This window comes from Rhipicephalus sanguineus, chromosome 7 (assembly GCF_013339695.2).
Source record: "Rhipicephalus sanguineus isolate Rsan-2018 chromosome 7, BIME_Rsan_1.4, whole genome shotgun sequence".
In the NCBI taxonomy this organism is placed as follows: domain Eukaryota; kingdom Metazoa; phylum Arthropoda; class Arachnida; order Ixodida; family Ixodidae; genus Rhipicephalus; species Rhipicephalus sanguineus.
In genome coordinates, this window is record NC_051182.1 from 80,630,170 (window position 1) to 80,650,415 (window position 20,246).

Consider the following 20,246-nt stretch of genomic DNA (forward strand, 5'->3'; position numbering starts at 1 on the left):
GCACGGCATGTGCGGAACTCTTTGGCTGTGCCATAGTTCTGTGCTTACAGTGGCTACTGTCTCGGGTACAATCGAAAATTATCACGGTAGAGAGCGCGGCCGATTCGTAAGCCAGCCGCGTTTGCGCACGTTACAACGAGATGGCGCCACCGTCGATGCATTTGATAGTTTTTCAGACGCAGTCCGATGCACTGGACTGCTGATCGAAGCAACGAAGCTAAGTGACGAAGTGTTTCGAATGAATTAAATCATTTCAAGAGGGCCCCAGGCTGGACGTGATTGCTGAGCAGCGCATATCCAGTGTCTACTCAGCGTATCATTCCACACCATGTACAACCTGGTTAACCTCCCTGCCTTTCCTTTGCATTTCTCTCTCTCTCTCTCTTTCGTTCCAAGGAAGCGTATGCAACGGCGTATCGCGACCCACCATGGCAGCCTTCAACTTAAGAGTATCTGGACATTTGCTTCAACCGCTACATACGCTTCACAAGCGAAGGCCTACAGCAGAAAAGCATGCATAAAACAAACAGATCAGCTTCTGCGTCGCTGCAGACGCACCTCCACTATCGAGAAGCGCTCACAACGATGAACAGGTGTTGCCAGCAGTGTTGCTTGAGCGGGCACGTGCTTGAGCTTGTCATGACATAATTCCAGCTTTTACTGGCGGCCGCTAGGAGTCAAGGTATAACCGTAAATCGGAGAAAAGAAATGTTTATTACTCTTTCTTTTTTTTCAAAACAGTGTGTTGTTTTTGTAATTTTCAGCGGTAAAATCTTGTGCTGGTGCAAGACACCTCCCGCAATGTTTTCGCTCCCTGCTTCTTTAATAAGGCCTTTGCATGTGCGTGACCATGATGTCATATTTTAGGCTAACTCCGTCACTTGACTTCTTCATTTCTTCAAGAAGTGCAATCTTTAGTGCGTCCCAGAATTCTCGGCGGCGTTCTTCTGGTACCCTCTGGTCCAGCTTGAAGAATCCTATGTAGCTTTCTGTACGAAAAAAATAAAATAAAATGAAATAAAATAAATAAATAAATAAATAAATAAATAAATAAATAAATAAATAAATAAATAAAGCACTCGAGCACCGAAGTATCTTAATCTGGCGCCAACATAACAATACTACTTCTTATTTCTTAGAAATTGTGTTACTTTTTTCATTTACATGTAACAAATTTATTATTGTTACTCTTTTGTAGAAATTTGTCTGCCCTTGTGTTCTATGCTGCCTCACTGTTGCAGCAATGTATGGGTGACAAGGCCTCAGTCAGGCAGACAGTGTTCTGCCTTTAGCCTTGCCATCCAAGACCCATTCTGTGTCTGAAACAAATAAATAAATAAATAAATAAATAAATAAAAATCCATCCTCTATATGACCCAGAGACATCCGGCAAACTGGTGATAAATATGTGTGCTATCCTCGTGGACAGCTTTTCTTGATAATGAGGGCGGAGCTTCTGCACATTTAGACCTACGCGATACATGGTTCGGCTTGGCACGCGTTTTCGATTGCGACAGGAATTATACGGGCACCTCTGGCGCATTTCTGCCATCCGCGACAACGTTGCCCGTATGTTCTGCATAAGCCGAGATAGGTTTTATATGTAAAACTGACTATGGAAGGTAGCCCTGAAGAAATGTTTTCCTTATGCTCACGAGCGCGGTATCTAACCAAAGGCCTCTCGCTCCGCTGCGCGAGGCCTTGAGAATTCAGGCAGAATCCCATATATCCTGGTGCACTCAAGCGGCGAACCACTTAGAGAAGTCCTTTAGAGTTGCCTGTACACGCAACTCTGAGCTGCTTGGTGAACAGCCATGTTCACTAAGGCCGCGCGAGAAGGCGCAAGGATTCTTAGCCGGGGCCACAGTGGACGTGCTCTTTACAGAGTTTGTGTTCAGGACAGCGCGCTGCCGGTCTAGAGGGGCGACGGGCGCATTCTTTATTCGCACGCGCGCAGCGTCTCCGTTCCAGCCGGGCCGTGGCTATTGCCAGAGCGAAGTTGGCAGTGGCTTGATCAACGACCAATAATGTGTGGTTAATTTGCATAAGCTGCGGTCAGGTGCGTTGCCTCTGCTCCAATTGCTCACTCACACACCGGTAGCGTTCCGGGGTAATGTGTTACATTGACAGCATCCCACCGCCTCCATCTTTGAGTGCCAGTACGGTCGGACGGAGGTTGTCTAAAGTCATTTCGTAGCCATCTTATGCTTCACGATCTAAAATATTCTGCGCATGGGAGTCGCCTCTCATTAACACGCGGCTAGTCGTGGTCAAAGCTATCTTATGGGTTTAGGCACATCGCAGCACGCTGAGGTTCATGGCCATTTCTATTGCTCACAAATCATTTAGCCTTAGTTCGTATGTCATTCCAATTTTGTTTCTGTTGCATTCATCTTGCGGGAAAACTGATTTTTTTTCGTACCGCTGTGGAAAGCAAGGCTCCGCTGCATAAGTCTTGTATATAACTTGATTTGTCTGTTCAAACAGCTACTTATGAGTTATGTTAGTCTAAAGGTTCTTAGGCAAGTACATGTCAGAAGGGAGACGCTTAGGAGGCTGATCTGGTGTGGTCTTGAGATGCATCGGCTCCATGATTTTTCGTTTTTCTGACCAAAATATTGCCTTAGCAGCTGTGAGTTTTGGACCACTGGTGCTGTAGTTCACCCGCTATCAATGGAAACCCCCTTCAGCCGAAATGAGACCTTCCACCTCAGTTTGTCGCAGATGTTGCGCAACAGTCGAACCCCGATTGTCTCGGCCCTGTCGTTATCGCTTGCAGCGGCAGCAGCGATGAGCAATATTGGCGTCCCCGACAATGTCGACGTGACTCCGAAAGCGATCATCAATTTTCGCGAGAAGTTTGTTCACCTCGGTACCGAGAAGCCTTCGCTCACATCACCAAGCACCCTTAAGTATTGCCTGTAAGTAAGCCACATTTTACGTAGTTGAGCTCCCACTCCGGGACGTTGAATACAATATCATTTTTCGGGTACGCGGCGGAGTCAAACGTACAAGCCCACAACCGGCTTCTCGCTTACGTCCCGATCAAGTCTATTGGCCTCTCCGCTTCCACAACAACGCTAGATCGACTCCTGGCCAGCGATATTAACAATACAACCACTATCAACACCTCCTGCATGGAGATCACTTATCTCTATTTGAAGATCGCGACCCTCACCATGATGGCAAACAGCTACGAGGTATCCACGCATGTCGCATACCCGAAAAATTTGTGGAAATGCACCATCAAGCTGTCGGCTTCGCTTTGAGAAAGCAACTTGTTGTCTAATCTGCTCGAGTGCAATCCAGTGATCAACATCCTAGCTGCTCGACGAATGGGCTCCAGGGATTCCATCCTGGACACTCTCTAGGAATGGAGCGTCCGCTTTTGTACTGACTGCATCCGCACAGACATCCGTTAATAAAGTTCAGGCTGCTTGGCCACGGAGAAGACGTCTGCCCCAACGCGAACGCAGCGTTCTGGCCAAAATGTGGAACGCCAGGTCTTCCCGAGGAACGAAGCTGCACCCCAGCTACATCATCTCGCATGGGGCTTATGAAGTGGGCTCCACAGATTACACAGTTTGTTACAAACTAGCGAAGAACCCCGCCTCCCCCAGAAAACTAAATTGGCTTCCCAAATAAGTTTAGCAGCCCGCAATGGTACGAGCCAGGAAGCACAGCCCCCGACTAAGGGAGCACAGTACCTGATTCGAGTAATTTTCGGCACGCGCCCTTTATTTCACGTATTAATGTAACTTCCATGCCTACGATTTGCATTGTACGCGGATGATCGACGTTCTGGATAAACGGCGGGTCTGATAGGTACACTGAAAACATCCTCAAAGTGGCAATTAACCAGATCGAACAAATCGGCCCAATCACTTTTGTGATTGGGCCGCATATTGTTCCGTAAGATGACACAACGTCCAAAGACAAAGTTGTCCAGTAGGGTCCTTTAGCGAATAAAGCCATCAGACTGCGTGATGATATGTGACAACACGCAAAGCAGGGGCAAGGCATTCCCGTTGTGTTATAGCGTCATTTCCTTCCGAATTCATAAGGAGACGACTTGTATAACACGACCTGTGTCGCGTTCAGTTTGGCGCAAAACTGCAGCTGACTACTAGCGTCTGTGTTCACTTCTGTGGGAGTATCTTGGTCAAAATTTGCATCAATAGGTGGAGTCCTTAGAGCGGTGATTAGCTGAGAGAAGGCGTCAGCTTCTAGAGGACCCCAACAAAATGAGACGTTTTCTTTGGGAAGATGTGTGAGTTGGCATGCGAGTGTAGCAACGTTTCTCACGAACCGGCGGAAATATCACAGGCGCACGAAACTTGGGCAGGGCGTTCAACGGGGAAGTTAGTGACAGTGTGTACTTTTGCTTGATCTGGTCGGACACTCAGCGAGGTACCCGAGTGACAGCAAGGTGGCCCAACACCGTAATTGGACGAAGACGGAAGCTGCACTTCGATAAATTTAGCTAGAGGCCAGCTCGGCGGAATATTGATACAATGGTAGGACGGCACTGAAGGCGTTTTGAGAACGTGGTTAAAACGCTTGTCACGTCGTCACGCTAGCACACGCACTTCGACCATTTATATCCTTGAAGAGGCGTGTCCATTATTTTCTCAAAGATTGCTGGAGAAAGGATTACCGTAGAGACCGAAATGCATGACCTTGTATTCGTCAAGACCATCAGGGGTAACGAAGGTGGTCTCCTCACGATCCACATCGTCTACAGCAATTTACCAGTACCTAGGTTGGAGGTCGAGACCATGGAGACAGTACAGTGCGTCCTCAATACGTGGAAGAGGGTACATGTCCCACTTGGTGATATTGTTTAGGCGCCAATAATCAATGTAGTCAAATCAGGGTGTTTTAATGGTAGAAGTCATCACAACTGAACAGATGTTTGCATACTACAACTGCTAGCTAAACGAACGGGAAGCGATCGCACGTCGTAGTCTTCCTCTTCTCTCTTAGTAAAGCCGTATGTACACTGCCTTCATTACAACCACTCGCGGGCAACAAGGGAGCCATCATGGCGACCTTTGGGCAAGAGAACACACGGTTATCGTTCTACTGCTTGGGCCGGAAAACGTGCACGTTTTCTTGTCCGTGACGACACTTGTCCCAAGACGTGTCGAGTGACTTTACGAGGTAGTTGAATGCGGACGTTTGTTGCAGTACCCGATAAGGGCCGTGGTACTCCCAAGGTAACTTGTGAGAAAGTACCGGAGGAGTAGATGAAACCCACAATCATACCAGTGCACCAGGAGCAAAGCATATAGCAGTACACGGTTCATCGTGGCCATGTTTCTGGCGAATTTGGTCATGCGATGTAAACGAATGAGCAAGTTATGCGCATTGGGCATATGCAGCTGCTACAGAAACCCTTGCGAATTCTGTAGAGTCAGGCCTGCAAGGAAGAATTGTGTCCATTGTGGATTAAGGTCGTGTCCGTAAAGAAGAATGAAAGGTGAGAATACAGTGGTACTTTGTGTTGCAGTGTTGTAGGCATACGTGACGAAAGGCAGTACGCTGTCCCAATTAGTGTGGTTCGATGAAGCGTACATAGTGAGCATATTGCCAAGGGTGTGCTTAAAACGCTTTGTGATCCCATTACTTTGCGGATGATATGCCGTGGTAGTGCGGTGTATGATGAGGCACACCCTCATCACGACTGCAATAGCGTCGGATAGAAAAACATGGCCGCTGTCACTAAGTAATTTTCGACTTGTTCCATGCCTTAAGACGAGGTTTCGAAGTATGAAATTAGCCACGTCTTTTAGAGTAGCAGAAATTAGCGCTGATGTTTCAGCATACTACGTCAGGGTATCGCTGGCGAATATAACCCAGCGGTTGTCGCTTGGAGTTTAAGGAAGCGGCACTACAGGTTAATTCCGACGCGCTCGAAAGGCCGCGCGGGACACTGTGAAGGTTGCAATGAACTAGCGATGATGATGAAGAGGCGTCTTGCCTCGATGGCACATAGGGGATGGCATGATGTACTGGCGGACGAAACGGTATATACCGCGCCAGTAGTAGTTCCCAAGCTACAGGCCAATGTATGACTTTAAGACACCAGCGTGGCCGCATTGTGGCTCATCGTGAACCATGGCGCAGATGTAAGAGCGGAGCTATCGAGGAATAACAAGCAGCCACTTTCGGCCGATCAAGTTGTAGTTGCGGCGGTAAAGCAGGCTATCCCGTATAGCGAAGTGTTGGGCTTGGCGCATATGCATCCGAGAGACGGGAGAGGGCATCCGGTTCGAGAGGAAGTCCAAAAGCGAAGAGATCTCGCCGTTTCCAGCGGCTGTTCCCATGGACGCCTCCAAATGTTTAAGTCTGGATGTAAACACAAGAGCAGAATTGTCTCAAAGATGTGAAATGGATATAGGTGAGGTAACATTCACAGTAAACACCCACTACCGCCTTAAAAGTTGCTACAGCCACACACATCGCCCGGCTGGCTTAACATGCTTCACTCTGACACACGCTGCGCACTGGCAATGCGCGTAGTTCACGAGTTCTCTTTAAAGCCGGTTCCGGCGCGCGTGCCCGAGCGTTGCAAGCGGACTTGCGGGCAATGTGGCCAGTCGTTTGTGTTCGTGGTGATGCGTCCCAGCTCTTTACAGATGCGTCACAGCTCTTTGAAAGCGGTCCATCGAAGTTTAGGTGAAGCCCAGCGTCTACCATCATTCCCAGTGCAGCTAAGTAGCGAAAAAAAGTCACAGTTTCGCCGCAACGGCGAAGCAATGAATGCGGTAGCAACAAATTGGAATGTAACGCGAAGAACGGAAAGCAGCTCGAAATTTCCAGCGCGTTGCTCAAGCGCAAAGGATGCACGAAAAGAACACACACAGGACGAGCGCCAACTATTACCTGTCACAGCTCGACACTTAAAGCGCGCTGCTGAAACATAAAGGACACATGAAACGAACGCATAGGTATACACAGGACGAGCGCGAACTAACTGCTGCAGTTGTTACTCATTTCTGTTTGAAAAACGCGCTCGTTTCACAATCGCGGCCGATGCGGCGAGCGAAGGGACCTTCCTACGCTGTGTAACTTCATCGCGGACATCGCGGTGAAAGCACGAGACATACAAACAGACCCTCCCCCAACCCCCCTCCCACTCCGCAAGAAAAGCGCGCGCGCAGGCGACCATGCCCTGTAGGGTGAAGTGCACGGAGGCGTGAGCGCATCACTACGAGTGGGGCGACGACGTTTAGAGTGCGCCCCTCGCGCATTTCGCGCCATCTTGCTGGTGAGCAAGAGAGCACGCTGAAGTAAATGGTATATATAAATAGCTCGCCGTTATCATGTTGAACTACGGCACTCTTCGTGGTCTAGCCGTCTAACGCCGCGCGCTGCGGAGCGAGAGGTCGCCCGTTCGATTCCGCGCGTCGGAACGTATTTCTGGATTATTTTTCTTTGTGACTTTTGTATATATATATATATATATATATATATATATATATATATATATATATATATATATGCTTGGAGTAGCAGCCGTGCATTTTCGTGAACAAACAAACGTTTGCGGTGTGCGAAAAAAAGAAATTCTACGGCCATGGCACTGTTTGCTGACAAGGTTAGAGTCAAATCCTCCGTGCAGCTGGAGAATCACCCGCCGATTAAGACGCGAGGCAGCTAGCTGAGCTTTGACCACTGTGAATCAAGATGAACTGCTCGCCTCGTTTCTTTGGCTCTCGCGTCATGCTTGCACTCTCTTTTTATGAGGCTATCGACTTGACAGGCGTATAAAACCTGCTGCGCGAACGCGGCTAGAGAATCGCACAAAGTCAGAAGGCGGTTACTTCAAGGTTGCACTTGCGAAGCATGTATTAAGAGCCAGTCATATTTAGCGGTTTAAATATCACCCTAATGAAGTGAAAAAAAGAAAGCAAACCTGCTGAACGATGTCAAAGCTTGCTAAAAATGCACGGACGTCCGTTCCAGCGTGATAAAGCAGCCTTCCTGACGCATGAATTACAGGCGCCGAACTTCTGACAATGTAGAACTCGCTGTCGGGCTAGTTGGTGCATGTCTGAATTAAATAGCGCCCGTCCTGTCTTGTGTTTCTTCTTCTGTGTGAATGTGAATTTGGCGCGAAGTTGACTATTTAATTCTGACAATGTGCCGAGTTCAAGTGAATTCAACCAACTACGCAACGCTTGGTATAACGCGAGTGTGAACGTTCAGCTACAACGGGTAGGTTTAACGAACCCGGGGAATCAAAACACAACGTTGTTTCGCCTACAACCGTAAGTGGACTTTCACAATGCGAGAAGACAGCGAGTAATTATTACCGTAGTCGCTGCGTGCATCCGCCGAGTTACGCACTGATTCATGTAGTCGAAACGAAAGAAAGCGATGAACTCAGACAGCTAAAATAGAAGTCGCAACAGCGCTGTCAGCTATCCACGCTTGCCGCCTTTACTTTTTGTGCGACATGCCCGAGAACCGATACAGTTTCACACGTGAATCGCGTGCCTTGGTGTTGTCTGCACTGTTGTGGCACACCATGACCCAGCAATACTTCGGACCTCGCTTGCGCTTCCGCGGGGTCGCTTCTGCCAACGTGAAAATGCAGCTTCGAAATGCAAGCCTCTCGGTTCAGCGTGCCAAGCTGTCGGCACGGCGCCCCAGTTCCCCGTACCGACTGAACAACGCGCGCGTGCGCGCGTTCCCGCTGTTGACAAACAGGCTGAGCCGGCGGCGCATGCACCCAGTCGCACCAAAGCTTTTCTCCAGAGCCGCAGCGCGGCGCAGTCGTCGCGCCGCAAACTTGTGCTTGGGTACCCTATTGTGGACATGTCGGTCTACACTGGCTCAAATGGCCGCCGATGCCGCTTGCCATCCAGCGGAAGTTCAACACCCGCTGCCTCTACTTCGTTTGTCCGCAAAGGACAGCTTGCTCCTGCACAAAGAAACCCTCCGGCGCTCCACGCGTGCACTCATTCCTTCGCGTGGCTGGGACCTTCCCGGTGGCTTAACTCGCCGAGAAAAGGTTGCGCTCAGGAGGATCCGTGTGGGCGCCGCGTTGATTCCTGCCATCCGGGCTGCATGGACATCCGGTGCACAGCCCCCAACGACATGCCCCTTCTGCGTTGCCCCAGCAACATAGGCAAAGATCGATCACATGCTTGGGGCCTGCCCGGGCCTTCACAAGGCTCGCACCCACCACCTACGAGGGCCTTCACTACAACCCAGGTCGACCACCTGAATTAACGCGCTGGACCAATGTTGGCTGGACGCATGGGCCTTTGCATCGACCGCTCCTGACCACTATCCGCGAAACAGAACTCTTTCTTTTTATTTAACTTATACCGTAGGGCATACTGGCGCCAATAAAAAAAGTGCTCCCTCTTCCTATTAGCTAAGCAGCCCCGTAGCTTCCACAGTGCTGCAACCAGCTTGTGAGACGGAGCATAGGCGATGCGGCAATGCTTGCCCTTTCTGAACTGAACTGAGACATATGAGTGTGTTCTAGCGATGATTCAAAAAGCTGTTGGTAAGCAGTACACTTCAATGGGTGCTTCATTGAAATATTTCATGTTGGTGGACTAAAAGCAACTTACTGGAAAAGGCGTGAGGTCCATATCAAGAATTCGACATTTCAGGAAAATTCAGACTTCGATTCCTAATCATTTATTCCTAAGCATTCCTAATCGTGGTTCCCAGATTGCTTGATAGCCCTTCATGAGGCGCTGCTATAGAAGTATCTATCAGCCTCTATAGAGGCTGACGAACGCTGGAAAGAACATGAAAGATGCCATGCCCATTCAACGCGAAAACAGCGTTCCGGAGACGGCCACTAACTATTATGAAATCAAACGCTTGCGCTAAGAGGCAGCATTTCGGAATGCGAAATAAATAATTGCCGTAGGTCAGGCATGCGCACGCCAAGTTTCACTTGCCCCAATTTCCCCGCTAGGGGAAGGCTCCTATATGATTTATTTATTTATTTAAATTCTTGAGTTTAGTGTATGGCCCTTAAACACTTACACACCGTCAAAACGTGACGCATGCTTTAGTAGCACATGGCACATGGCAGGCAGCGGGAAAACCGACCAAGCGTAAAAACACTGTTTTTGGCATTTTCACCAGTAACACCCAACGAATGTTCCGGCATCTTATCGTTACTGGCGTTAGACGCTGCATCAGAGGCTCTCTTCAGCGCATGCCGGATGCGTGTCAATGGTCACCGGCCATGAGCGGCTCCGTAACGTGCGAACAGCTGAGGTCCGCCTGGTGTGAGCAGTCGCATGTCAAAAAACCTCACTGTATTGTCGCAACAGCGGAGCAATGTATACGACAGCAAGAAATTCGAATGTTTTACAATGTAAGGCTAACAGATAACTCCATTATAATCCGAACTCGCGTAACTCTACAAAACGTTGGCGTAAGGAAATACGGCGACTCCAGGGAGCAAAGCGCTTTTCGTGCTGTCGGTCGCTCAACGCGAAGTAAGTCCCTGCCACGGTGATCTAGTGGTTATGGCGCTCGACTGCTGACCCGAAGGTCACGGCATGTAATCCCGGCCGCGGCGGCTGCATTCGATTCAGGCGGAAATGAATGAGGCCCGCGTACTTGGATTTACGTGCACGTTAAAGAACTCCAGGTGGTCCAAATTTCCGGAGCCCTCCACTACGGCGTCCCTCATAATCATTTCGTGGTTTTGAAACGTAAAAGCCCAGATATTAGATTAACGCGAGCTAAGGGGTGAGAGAACAGCGCGTACAAATGTAGAAGTCGTCTACTAATGTCTGTGTCCAAGTTCGCAGGTGCTGTCCGATAGACGCAGCAACCTTGCCCCTCCCCCTCGATGCTATACGCGCGACGACAGACGGCCGGGGGTTTCTTCTCTGCTTGAGGAGCCATTCACGGCAGCTCTTGCACAAGGGGCGATGTGATAGCCTGCGCCTTTTGCGCAGCGGAGATGGCCGGCTCGTTTCATCTCTGTTTCAGCCGCGTTCGTCGGCAGCGCTCGCGCGCCGATAACGCGAAACCTACGAATTCTAATGTTGTTGTGGACTTTATAGAAAGCATGACGGCGACGGTAATGGCGACGGCGCAAACCCACAGACAGGGTCTATATAAATGATATCGCAATAAAGAGAATACCTGCTTCCCCGGTGCTTCCCTGCAGACTGTGGCAAGAGCGACCGGTAACACGGAAACATGAAAATACCGAACTCACGCCCCCTTCTCACCTCTCTACCTGGTGGAAAAAGAAAATAATTATGCATGGTCGCCGTCATAATTTTGTTATAACATTCAAAACGCGTCGAATATAAGCTGCAACATAGGAACGATTTCGTGTGTATGTTGGTGGCACCCGCAGTTGATAAATCCTGCCGCTTCTGTGCTCTTTTGAACGAGTTTCGTGTTTATATGTTCATCTGCCGTCTTTCATATCGTATTTCTTTGCACGGTATTAAAATTATATGCCATCTATGGACGAACTACCTATAATGGCAGCCGCCATTGAGAAGTGGTCCTACTTACCAAGCCATGCGTCGGCGGTTGGAAAGATCCATTGGCTCGTGTACGTATGACAATCAACAATGTCCAGTCCAGCAGCTGCAACTGCATTCATCTCATCAGTGACCAATGCTTTATGTGGCACTTCCTCGTTGAAGCAGAATCTCTTCGACAGAACTTCGACTGGGTTCTGCGCAGAGATAACGAACAAAACTTCATGTTTCCAAGTCAGTTATAACTGGTATTTCAAAATCAAAAGGGCTCAACAGCGCTTGATATTTTTTCAGTGATTTCCTATAAGACCTCGAGGCTGTAAATGTGAACAGGTCAACCAAGCTCGAAGACAACGTTGCAATTTTGAGAAGGCTGTCATGAGCTACCCTCGTACTGTCTGCTTTGACAACTCATACAGCCAGAAAGACGCCAAACTGTCGAAGGTTACAGCCTCATATTTACAAACACTGCAGTTCTTTGTAAGTTGCAATGGATGAGGCGTTTTCATCTGTTTTATATATGTGTACTCTGTTCGCCAGAAAACGAATAAATGTGCTTCCCCACCTTCGGTACACTAGCAGCTGGTAGTTTTTAGTGTGAGTCTCGAAGTTTACATCGAGAATTTTTTTCTGTCACCTATTCTGGCGCTCAAGAATAAAAAGAAGAATCTGCCACTCGCAGTACACCAGCAAATAGGGCAGAACTTTTTGCATATTCCTTAGAAAATAGCAAACAGAAAAGAACTAGATATAGGAGGGGCCGCCGCCAGTAGTCATATTTTAGCTTCTTGAGGGTCACATGCATTGGGTACCCTGTCGCATACGCTATCACCAGTAAAATGACATTTAGCTTTAGTATTACTCGGGAAGTCAAGACGTCGTTCCAGCCTTTTCGCCGTACGCTTGCTCCTCCTTCAAACTCCTCTATGTTTTGGTTGTCGCCGGTGGGGTTTCCAGCGGACGCACCAACCTGTGGTAGTGTGTTTGCAGGCGAAGCTTGTGTTCACTTTCGCACAGCTGTCTGGTAAATGCATCGTAATGGAACCCAGGCAGGCACCTGTACCTCCCAAAACGATCTTCAAGAAGGTCTGTCTCGAATTTACCGGAGTGGAAATTACGTGTCGAGATCACCAACACAGTACCTGGGAAGTTTCACGAGTGCTTGGACTTTCTCGTGAAGAACACCACGGTTCTCGTCACTCATTTTCCAAGCTTTAATATTTCCTTCCGTCCATGCCTGCGGCCAAATCATATCGTCGCAGAGGAAAGCAACACAGTCATGCTTATAGTTGCCACCACGGAGTCGTAGTATCCACAAATATGGAGTACAAAACACTTGCCTGTCGCACCTCACAGTCTGGTCATTCACCGCCGACCCCGCCCACAAACACAAGCAGCACACATCACAAGTTCGAAGCGACCGATGGTACTCCGAGAGCAATGCAACATGTCCTTTTCTGCACAGATTGCAGCTGTGAACTCTTCATGGGATTACAGCCAGCACATGAGAAAGCCGTTATACATCCTGTGCCGAAGTCCAGTAATTCTGAAGTGACCAAAGCGCCGATGCCAACGCGCCGCCGAACGCCGGTGAATGCAAGAAACCGCCGTCAAGAACAGCGTGCAACGCAACAAGCATCACTGCCCCGCAGTGACTGCGTGGCTGCTAGCGCCTGCAGAGCAAGAGCGGCCCACTGAGGAAATCCAGCCCACTAGCGCTGATGATGTGGGACGTATGCGGTAGAGTGTCCTGGCCTTTACTAAGTTTATTTAGTTGGCGTTGATCCTGGCACCCTGCTGACGTCACCGGCGAGAGGGTGCCACTCAATTATCTTGAGGCCACGGTGTAAGATATAAACTCTTCAGGGAGGGACACTTCTCAGCATGCATGCAAGGCGCGTTCGATCGGATAAAATTACAACGGCTCGCGTCTGTTGGCCTGGTGACGGCAGCGGGTAACCATCGGCGGGACGACGCAACCTAAAGACGGGGTCCGACGTGGGCAGACGCGGAAGCGACGCGGTCGGCAGACGCCGGCGTCTGCCACATGTCGCGTTTTTCGCCCGCGATGAACGTGGCATACGTTTTCAACTTGAGTTGCTGGCGTGCCATAGCCGCGTTCGCTGACTACGAAATTCAGATTTCCCGCGAAGCACCAGTTGCTAAGGTAACGCGTTTTGTAGCGTTCGCTACACTGGCCGAGCCGGAACGGTTTCGCGTGCACGTACAAGAGCCGTGCTGCACATGCGCGAGGAGCAGTGACGTCACACTGCGCACAGCTGGTGCACCGGAGCCGCCGCGCGCCTCGCCGATCTGCGCATTCCAGAGAGGCGATGTCATAGCCGTGGCAGCGTTGCCCGGTCCCAACGCCGGCGCTAGAGTGTACTAGAATATTCTAGTACACTCTACCAGCGCTGCGCCAGGCATTCGTATCGGGCACGAGACGCTGTCATAGAGACGGCGGCGTGTTACTACACTGACCAGCGTCTTTGCGGCAATAGAGAAATGGCGTTGAGCAAATTATAAATATGCATGTGCCACATAATGGGTACACCATGTGTGTGTAATTGAAGCAACAGTAAGCATGGTAATGAAGCTATTCCTAGACAACCAGGAGAGCTAAGAATAATCAGCTGAACCTTAGCTGGCGCTACGTATATCCTGGCATAGCCGAGCTAAGCCACAACAATTTTTTTTTGCTTTAAGTTGCGCTATCCCACCGAAAGATATCCGCTGCCGTCAGCGGGTCGATGGGCGCGCGGCGTTCTTACTTTTTCTGGTTGATCGCGTGTCGCGGGTGTCCTGATCTAAAGAGTATATATCTTATACGGTGCTCGAGGCTAACAAGCCACGTCCATCACACTAGTTGGTAGTCTGGTCACATGCAGGGCTTAGTAGTGACACAGGCGCTATGTTCTATTGAAAATTTAAAGTATGATAATATAACTTGAAACATGTATAGTTCAGCGGTCATAACAGTTCTGGAATTCTACTGAAGAATTAAACTTCAGTGCGAGCACTTAGTTATCATTAGGTTACTTGTGTGGTCTCCGCCAGTCGTGGTTGTTCAGCAAACTTAAATCGAAACGCAATCTCTAGAAAACTATAACACCTGCATTGGTGCTTCCTGCGCAAAAAGAGAATGTGTCACTTCTGTGGTGTACGTTCGCAAGAGCAGCCTTCTTCTGAGGCCACTTAACACATTCCCGGTCAGGAATTATTTCGTAGAGTTTCATTCTGTTATTCACTGGAGAAAAGAAAGCAGGCAGTTCTTGTTATATATCAATAAAATGCATTTATTTGTCAAAACGCATTACATTGTCACTCAGGAGAAATGGATAACTACGTTAGTAAAGCTTGTTATAATAGATTAGATGTTTCGTTCATCAATGTTAGCAGCACATTCCCTGTCAGTGACCAGTCGAGGGCATTCATCAGAACACTTGTTACCCGCAATGATTGCTCAGAACTGAAATATCCAATTTAGGCACAGCGAGGTTAGTAGGAATAACATTAGTCGTTCCCGAATTTGATACGCTAATTTAATATGACGATGCAGCACTGTAAGGTTTATCGGACCGACGATTATTGCAACAGAACTGACACTTGGGCGAGTTGGTGTACTTCCATCTTGACCGAATATCATGGAGGCGTTTTACATGTCACTGGAAGGTGGTAATTTCATCAGTCAGCCTCCGTTAGCACCATCAGATGCGGAAGTATCATTCCTCACGGATAGCTTTCGTCACGTCCACGTTTCATCAGCCACATAGCCTTTCATTGCTCGTTTTGTCACATTGAGCATGCGTGATGGATGTTTCTTTTCTTAGGTTTCCAGTTGCTGCTTCTTTCCGGAATAAACTTTAGTTGCCAGTCAGCGCTCTTGTCTGTCTTCTCTATTCTCGTCCTCGTTTTTGTCGCGCTTGTATTCGTTCAAGATTACTGCAAGTACGACAACGAGAGAAGAACGAACAAGGGGGGCGATCGGAGATCTGTTCGTTCCGCTTGTTCGTTCTCCTGGGGAAGAACAAGCGCGCTGATTGGCTGAAGCGGGAGATGCCATTCAAGACCGGGGGGTGTCGCCATTTCTTTTTTTTGCTTGATATTTTCTTTTTTGGTGACCTCATATCGCGCCATAACGAGTAGGGTGATCGGCGATCTCTGTTCTGCGCCGTTCGTTCTGCACCCATTCTGGCGGCGCACGCGATTAGCCGAAGCCGGAAAAAACCACGTCTCTGAGGGGCGTAGCCATTTATCTTTTTTCTTGATCTTTTATTTTTTGGTGACGTCATACCGCGTCATAACGAGCATGTCGTCTGCTACAAACGAACGGATCGCGAGGCCGTTCGCACGCGTTCTCTCGAGCGAACAAACGGCTTCGCACGGCATGATGCGGTGGTTGCGGCTGCCGCAACAGCTGATTTTCAGAAAATGGCGCTTGCGACGTGTGCTTCTCTTGCGGTTGAAGTGCGAGATGCGTTTGAAGCCATGAACGAGTGCGGCGTCGCTTTCGGTTCTCTAAACGAACAGTGCGAACGAAATGAACGGGCCTGCCACTGGGCAGTGGTCTTACGCGCAGGGACTTCTTAGTTCAAAAGCGCTACCAGCTCTTGCCACGTGTCGTCCCGGTCCTCGCTCGTTAACGACGGCCCCAGCGGGCGCGACGGCGTAACTATCTGTGGGTGCTCTTTTATAAAAGCCAGCAGAAGCTCCCTTTGACGATCCGACGCCCGGGAGCCAAGCCAGACATTCCGGTGGGACGACATTTTGAAAAACTGCGCCAACCGCTACTTTTCTTTTTTTTTCGCATGCGCGACTTAACATAGCAAGCACGTTAGAAAAACTGACACCAATAAATATCAGCACTCGAAGCTATTGCTGTTTCAGAAACTGCTTGAGGTTGAAAAGAAAAACAATATCTTTTCGTATAACAACTGTATTTATTAGAAGGCGAGAAACACTTCGTTTTGAAATATTCGGTCCCTTTGCCGAGGACAAACGATGCGCGTCTACTTCCGGAAAGCTCGCCGCTCACCGCTTGACGATTGGCTGTCGTCTTCCTCTCGGCGGAAGAGAGCTGCGGACCGCCCACTTTTGTGACGTAACACCGCCAGAACGAACGCGGAACGAACAGAGATCTCCGATCCCCCCCAAGGCTGCCGTTTGCCGTGGTCAGCACCTTTCGCTCGCTCTGTGTTGCCCCTTTAAGACATCAAAAACGTATACGGTGAGTAAAATTCGCTACGTGTCTCTCTAATTATGCCGATATGATTACTTTGACGTTTGTTCTTTAAGACTGTATTAATGGTCAGTGAAATGCGCGTCACTTTCGGCAGCGTTAGCCTGCCATAATGGAACCCCTTCTTGAGGGCGCGCCTTTCGTGTGCCTTCGTTTTCTCTGCTCATTTTTTTATACGTTCAATTGTGTTACCGGCGAATATGACACGCTGAACATCACGCGCTAAATGTTTACCTTACAAGAGAGCTTTTTGCCCTATCATTTGGAAAAGTTTCCCTTACTTTGTGGGTGTTTATTTATTTATATTCTATTCATACATGATTTGATTATTCCGGCATAGAGTTGGGTTTCCTTCACCAATAAATATATGTATGTATCCCTAAGATGCATGCCTGGCAACCAGCGCTTTAAAGCTTTAAATGGTGTACGGTTTTGAAAAACTGGTCACATAATCTTGTTTTAAACATGTATCGTGTTTGACTGTATTATTGTGCTCTGTGTAAAAAACACTTCAGAAGAAGAAGCACTTTTAATGAGTGTGAACGTCTTCACTGACCGGTAAGGAAGGAGTCACTCGGGATTGTTTTTGCATCGTATCGTTCATTATGACTGTATGATGGCTGTGCAAGACATATAAATTTTTCATGTTTCTACACACATTAATTTTTAACCTTAGGCTTATAATCTTGTGTGCCATACTACTGAGGCAATTTCGTCACTTCCGTTACTGAAACGGACCTAGCTGTGAAGTCTGTTTGAGCAACCTTTACGTGCTCACTTAGACACGTATATACCACTTAAAACATGTGTACCCCCTTTTCATGTGATAAGCAAGGATGAAATTGCGACTACACCGCCAAAGTACGATATATGCTAGGAAAATAAAGCCAGATAGGGGCTCTCTGAAGGGTGGGAAGTAAGGCCTGCGCATACTTGCTAAAATAGAGCTCTCGCTATATTGCGGGTCGTATTAACACGTGGTTATCGTTTGCAATTGAAGCACTGGCGTTGCCGTGATTCGGCAAAGAATCGTCAATACATAAATGCGCTCCTAGAGCATCTACATAGGCGTGTCCTAGGACACGCTTTTTTCATAATGCTATAAGTTAAATCGATTTTAGGCTTCGAAGTGAAACTGAAGTGGCAATCAACGAGCTCTCACAAATAATGAGGAAGATCTTGCAGAGATGCCAACATATTAACTGAAGTGTTGAATTTTTAAGTGGCAATGAATTCTGGAGCAGCTCGTTCTGCTTAAGGACTCATGGAGCTGAAAAAAAGAGCGCTTGTGGAGTGTGTTTCCTTCTTCGTCCTGCGTCGTACTTTTCACTGAGTTTTCATATGAGGCTGTATTTATTTTTTATCTATATCTATGAATTTATGCTTCGTGCAACGGAAAACAGAAACTAAAGGCACTTATAAAACGATGCGGCGAAAGCTCAGTACTACGTGGCTAGGGAAGCTCCTATATCAGTGAACGTCGAAATAGACACCTGGCTACCGTGGCCCGAACACCAACGCGTGAACCCGTGCTAATTTTATAGGCACTTACCCACTGTTTGTAATCCCGGTAATAAGGACAAACTTACCGGTACGTACTCCTTCCACGCCTCCTTCTCGTAGATCTGATGCCACACATCCGAAATGCCTGTCCTCATGAAGTTGACGGCGAGACATTCTCCGCCCTGTCTGAGCAGCTGGTATACGTTTCGGTAAGCCTGGTTGAGGTCTTTTACGAAATGAAATATCAGGAACGCGTACACGCGGTCGAACTGTCCATACTTTGCGACAATCTCGTTGGGATTTCCGTGTTCTATATCCAGAAGTTCGAAAAACACCTCATGCGCATCATGGTGCTGTTGCGCGTAACTCAGCATCTGACGCGACGAATCAACAGCCACGACGCACTTACACGGGCGCAGCCGGGGAAGCAAGATTTCCTTAAGAAAGTTACCCGGTCCACAGCCCAAATCTAGGTACCTCCAATCATCGCCCTGCTGTTGCCGAAATTTCACCTTTTCCAACACGTTCTGGTGCTCTCGGTACATGTTAGCCTTCAGGTAAGTGAATGAGACCGGGTCAAGGCCTTCCTCTATCGTTTCAGTCTGATGATCCTCACTATTTGCGGCTTCGTTATCCAGGATAGGAGAACTGGACATCGCGGCAAGTGGTGCGCTGGCTATGCGCTGCTCCCCGCAAGTGCTACATGAGAACGCCAAGCAGAGGAATGTCCTTCTAGATAATGCGCGCCGTGTGTATGATTTCGCAGCTACAGTGAGCCAGTATCTTCTATTGTTCGCTGCGTATTCAGTTCTCCGAGAGTGCGAGCGTTAGCTATCTCTGCATCTGCGATAAAACGGTTTCTGCCAATGATAACTTCTATATCTTGTCAGCCACGCCGTCCAGCGCTCGCCGATACTTGTTGAGTACTTGTTTACAGGCACTCATAGAGGACTACGCAGTGCTTATGCATAGATACTGTAGATTTCTGTGGCCTAGGATGTTATTCTCTTGTTGTTTGGTTGATTAGCGTAGTGAAGAACTCTGTCTAGTGATTAAGGCAAAAGCCTTTCACGCCTCAACAAACGCGAAAATTGGCCGTTGGCGTCGACGCCCACACGAGTGGTGGAAAAAAATCAGCATCACGTGATTACGTAGCATATGGCGTCATCATGACGTCACAAATCACGAAAATTTGTGGCGTAAGCCTGACGTCATCATAACGTCACAATATGCCGTCATAACAGGACATCGTCGCTTGGTCATGGGTGGGGCCCACCCGATCGCGGAGGCAGTACAAAACCAGGTGGCGTGCAGAAATCTTGCAGTGCCTCCGATCCTAGGGCAGTGCAAAACCGCGCGAGTTATTAGGCGAGAAAACTTACGGAGGTGGGCGGGGAGGATCAATACATCGATTGAGAAAAAAAAAGAAGACTGTTTCGTGTTCGAGTCGTCTTAGTCGAATGCATAAGACACCCTATCAGCTTTTATTTTTATTTTTTACCCTTATGGTGAGCTATGTTGCATGTGTTTCTGATGTCTCAGAGATGACGGCATAGAATGTTCTTTAGGGGCTTCTTTTTGAAATATTTTTTGTATGTGTGTCCATACTTTCCAAAAGTTCCATTACGTTAACGAAATAGCCAGCAAACTTATGCTTCCACTTTTGAACAAGACTCCATGGCGTTACAGTCATGTACCCAATTCCAGCCAATCCAAGCCAAATAGAAGTCATTATTATCCGCATTTTTTGCCAGGAGCTACACGATTTCTGGCTGGCAGATAAGCACAGAAATATCAACGGACACTTCTTTTTCTGCGGATATATCACACGCCATTCACATGCTATTAAGAAGAGGCAAAGGAACATGTGCAGACATCGAGATTTGCATGTGTTGCAATGAAACGGTAAAGGTTGGCGCGATGGGGGAGCTGTGACTGTGCTTTGGTTACAGGTGGTGAATGGGGATCTGTCTAATCTTGCAGCTTTCAATTGATACCGAATTACATAATAG

At 48.3% G+C, this 20,246-nt stretch overlaps 1 protein-coding gene across 1 annotated transcript; it reads right to left on the bottom strand.

Moving 5' to 3' along the window:
* Positions 1 to 802: 802 nt before the first annotated feature.
* Positions 803 to 18,919, bottom strand: LOC119400746 (juvenile hormone acid O-methyltransferase). Its single transcript, XM_037667719.2, has 3 exons — positions 18,321 to 18,919; positions 11,524 to 11,689; positions 803 to 989 (listed from the first exon to the last, which is right to left on the bottom strand). Exons 1-3 carry the CDS (start codon positions 18,888 to 18,890, stop codon positions 823 to 825), a joined length of 903 nt encoding a protein of 300 aa, XP_037523647.1. The 5' UTR covers positions 18,891 to 18,919; the 3' UTR covers positions 803 to 822.
* Positions 18,920 to 20,246: the final 1,327 nt, after the last annotated feature.

Excerpts from the sequence above, each read along its gene's own strand:
- LOC119400746 (XM_037667719.2), bottom strand. The coding sequence starts at position 18,890 with ATGTCCAGTTCTCCTATCCTGGATAACGAAGCCGCAAATAGTGAGGAT. Across the intron at positions 11,690-18,320 it reads CGTGGAAGGAGTACGTACCG|AACCCAGTCGAAGTTCTGTC; the intron begins GTAAGTTTGTCC and ends ATCTCTGCGCAG. Across the intron at positions 990-11,523 it reads AACCGCCGACGCATGGCTTG|AAAGCTACATAGGATTCTTC; the intron begins GTAAGTAGGACC and ends TTTTTCGTACAG.